Source organism: Daphnia pulicaria, chromosome 1 (assembly GCF_021234035.1).
Source record: "Daphnia pulicaria isolate SC F1-1A chromosome 1, SC_F0-13Bv2, whole genome shotgun sequence".
Classification (NCBI taxonomy): domain Eukaryota; kingdom Metazoa; phylum Arthropoda; class Branchiopoda; order Diplostraca; family Daphniidae; genus Daphnia; species Daphnia pulicaria.
The window spans coordinates 23,846,067-23,849,454 of NC_060913.1; the positions used below are offsets into that span (position 1 = coordinate 23,846,067).

Here is a 3,388-nt window from a genome sequence, read left to right on the forward strand (position 1 = left end):
AACTTTTCTCACTTTAAGTTTACGCATTATCCAGTTTCTTCTAATTCATCCGTTTGTCAGAGGCAGAAGCCGAGTTCGTGCGGATTTCAGCAGGTTCCAGAAGGCCATTAGTCTCTGAATCCGGGCCCGGCTCATATTCTTCCGTGTCCGACTCGTCCGTAGAAGTGTCCGTGTCGCTCTCGTCGCTCTCAGGTTTCAACGTCTGTGTCGTTGCATCCGATTTCTGTATTTTCACGTCCGGTTGTTGAGGGACTTTGTGTGGAGTTGCCGCTCGTTCCAGAGCCTCGAAGCAGGTCAGCAATTGTCTCTGTCGGGTCGGGGTAATCGAATCACAATTTTCTCCGGGTTCAGCGATGAGCAGCGTCGTCAGGAAGAGGCAGAGTTGCTTAACCGATTCTTCAGTGACTCCGGTCTCGAGACGGTAGATTAAAGTCTCGGCACAGTCTGTGATCCAACCGTCCGGCACTCCGGGCATTTCTCTCTTGAAAATGGCGGCCATCAGTTTGACGTTGTTGAAATTTTCGACTCTCGACTTGCTATTTTCGTCGTCACTGTCAAGCGGCCGGTTGAATTCCTCGATGGCGAGTTGGAAAAAGAGACGGACGATGTTCTGTGTCCAGCCTTTCTGGTCACCGCTCCTAAGTCGCTTCAACAGTTTGGCGTAAAGGTGAGAAATGTTTCCGTTTTTCAAAGCTCTGCTGAAAATGGCATCGACGAGGTCTTGTTCCGCTTCCGATCGATGGAGTTGGTGGTAATTCATCAGGACCTCGATGCCATTCGCCACACTCTCGATTGACTCTGGCGTATTCTTCAACATGTCCAGGTAGCGGTTGATTTGGTTGCACCATTCCAAACGAGAGACGACAAGAGGTGCCACTTCGTCGTCCATTCCGTTTTCTATGAACGCCGCCATTGTGGATTGGATTCGACGTTGGAATCTCATCGACTCGGGTTGGCCATCTTTGCGGGTCGGTTGTACTGGTAATCCTTGCAGTTTCAGCTCCGATTTGGATGGAGATTTTATCAATGTGCGTATTGTGCGAACGCACCAACTGGCGAAGAGACCCGCGAAGATGACAACAGTAGAGACAGAGACGAGAGAAATAATCATGTTGGTGGAAGACATGGTTGCTGAATTCAAGTTTTGATCTGTGAAATTCGATTTACTTTAGAAAAAATTCGGTCCCCTATAAGTAACCTTTGGTCTGACTAGCAGCAGTGGCATCCTCATTTTTCCTAGTTTAAACGGCCCTACAAGTAAAATTTAAATTATTTCAAATTAGTAATCATGTTAATCAAATGTAAAATATTTTTCCGAATATTACTCAATAAAAAAATAGTTTAAACAGTTTAATATTAAATAAGTAAATTTAATTTAAATGCGGAAGTCAGTGTCAATGATTACATAACACTTTTCTTAGATTCTGGCGCCATCTACCTATAACGTAATTTCAATATTGGTCTGACGACTGAAAAATGTCAAAGCTTACATAACTAACTTACATAACCAACATATCTAATAACTTAGCTTCTCATCTCAACAGAACATAATGTGTCATTGGAAACAAAAAGATTTAATCCTGAATTCATGTTCGGTCACAGTCTACGTTAAAAAAAAAATTGGCTCTTAAACAAAAAGGTGTGTTGAAAATGCTCAGCTGTTGTCAAGTCAAGCCCAGCAACCTTTTCTTTCCCCATTAAATGAATCTATTGCCATCGTCATTATCGAAAAATTATAGCCTATCACATTTTTTAAGTCTAAATGATACGCGCGTCACTGGTCAAACAGCAGAGACTACTGACAATCAGGAATTTCTTGAATTCACTACCGGAGATTGGGCATAAAGTCGTTATCCAGTTTGCAGTTGTGTGCAACAAAAACTTATGATTTATAGGGCACGAAATGATAGCATACATACGTCTGTTTCGCCATCAGCTTTCTCTTCTTTGATCAGGCCGCAAAGGAGACGCGGGGAGACGTTAATAAGGGTTAATCTATTTTGGACAAGGAAATAAATGAAAAAAAAATTATAAATGTCGGAAAAATAGAAAATTTCCATATTTACGGACGATTGGACGGGACGAACGTGAACTGAATATGAAGGTAAGCTCTTTGCACGGTGTCATCCAATAGCAAACACCGTGACAAAATATTACTGACCTTGACCATGCCTGAACTCGCCTGAACTTGATGGAGGTAGCGACTAGCGATCCCAAATTTCATTCTATAAATTCTACTCTTACAGTTTCGGTTGCAGTAGCCTACAATGTAATTGCCTCCACAAATGAACGTTTTTTTCTCTCAAGCCGGCCATTCTTGCTACTTATCTTACTTATTTTTTACACTATTCCTGTCTTTTGGGCCTCCCCAATGCCAAAAACGAGATGTGATAAAATAATAAGGTAAAGAAATAATTCTGAAACTGTTGAAATTTACTACATCGATTCAAGGTCAAGCCCAAGTATCACTCACACTTCCTTACATGGCTTTTAAGTAACTAACATTTTAAATCCAAATTTTTTTCAAGAAAATTGCCATGGCATATGCATTATTATTCCCTGTTGGACACTTTGGGATAAATGTTACTTCTTCCCCGCCTGGAGAAGAATGAAGAATGGGCTGTTGTGGCTTGTTGCAGGCCTAAAACAATATTTTTTCACTTAAGTTTGTATAAGTTTTTAATTCTTTGATAAGATTAACTTCATTGTTACTCAACTTTTTTCAACTACTATCTTTCTGGTAAAAAGTGAAATCTTTATACTAAATTACTACTTCCTAAACGAAACCAACGAAACGTTCGATTCTTTGTTTTTTATTTGAGGTGTTGCTGCAGTCTGCAGACGAAGTTATTTGTTTGTTTTGAAATGAAAATGAAACATGACAGGTTGCAATGGCACTGTTGCCGATATACGAAAAATTAAATTTTTTCAAATTTTAATAAATTCAATAGATTACATGTTTGGCATAGGGCTGTGGCCCGGACGTTTTTTAGCGTTTTTTTTAAATGGGTTTTTTAGATGGGTTTTTCTTCTTCCGCGGGTTGGAGCGGGTTGGGCCAACAGAGCAAATGGGTTCGGCCCGGGCCGACCCATGGGTCAAAAAATTTTGACCGGCCGGGTAACGGCCCGGGTAAAAAATCGGGTCAAACACACTTTTTTTGACAAACTTTAAAAAATTCCCTTAATTTCTTAATTATCTTCTTCTTCTAACAGTGACACGTCAATTCTGTCTTCTGAACACCCATGAACGCCCTTTTCTACCACTTATCCTACTTTTCATGCTACGAAATTATCGTAGAGCATTTGCGGCAATATTTTGAGGCCGCAGGCATAGAGAATAACGAGCTTCTCTATGTGACTACTAGATGGCGCCACCGCTCGGGTTGGC

General features: G+C 40.9%; 1 protein-coding gene across 3 annotated transcripts; it reads right to left on the reverse strand.

Annotated features, from left to right (window-relative positions):
- Positions 1-600: 600 nt before the first annotated feature.
- On the reverse strand, positions 601-2,828 carry LOC124321158. Of its 3 annotated transcripts, none has more exons than XR_006914164.1 (3): positions 2,067-2,828; positions 1,920-1,995; positions 601-1,236 (listed from the first exon to the last, which is right to left on the reverse strand). XR_006914164.1 is itself a non-coding variant. In XM_046784070.1 (3 exons), exons 1-3 carry the CDS (start codon positions 2,222-2,224, stop codon positions 1,237-1,239), a joined length of 249 nt encoding a protein of 82 aa, XP_046640026.1. In that variant the 5' UTR covers positions 2,225-2,828; the 3' UTR covers positions 601-1,236. The 3 variants fall into 3 exon arrangements, 2 of the variants coding, with proteins under 2 accessions (XP_046640026.1, XP_046640025.1); XM_046784070.1 differs by having other exon boundaries at positions 601-1,251; XM_046784069.1 differs by having other exon boundaries at positions 601-1,251; positions 1,916-1,995.
- Between the last annotated feature and the right edge of the window lie 560 nt (positions 2,829-3,388).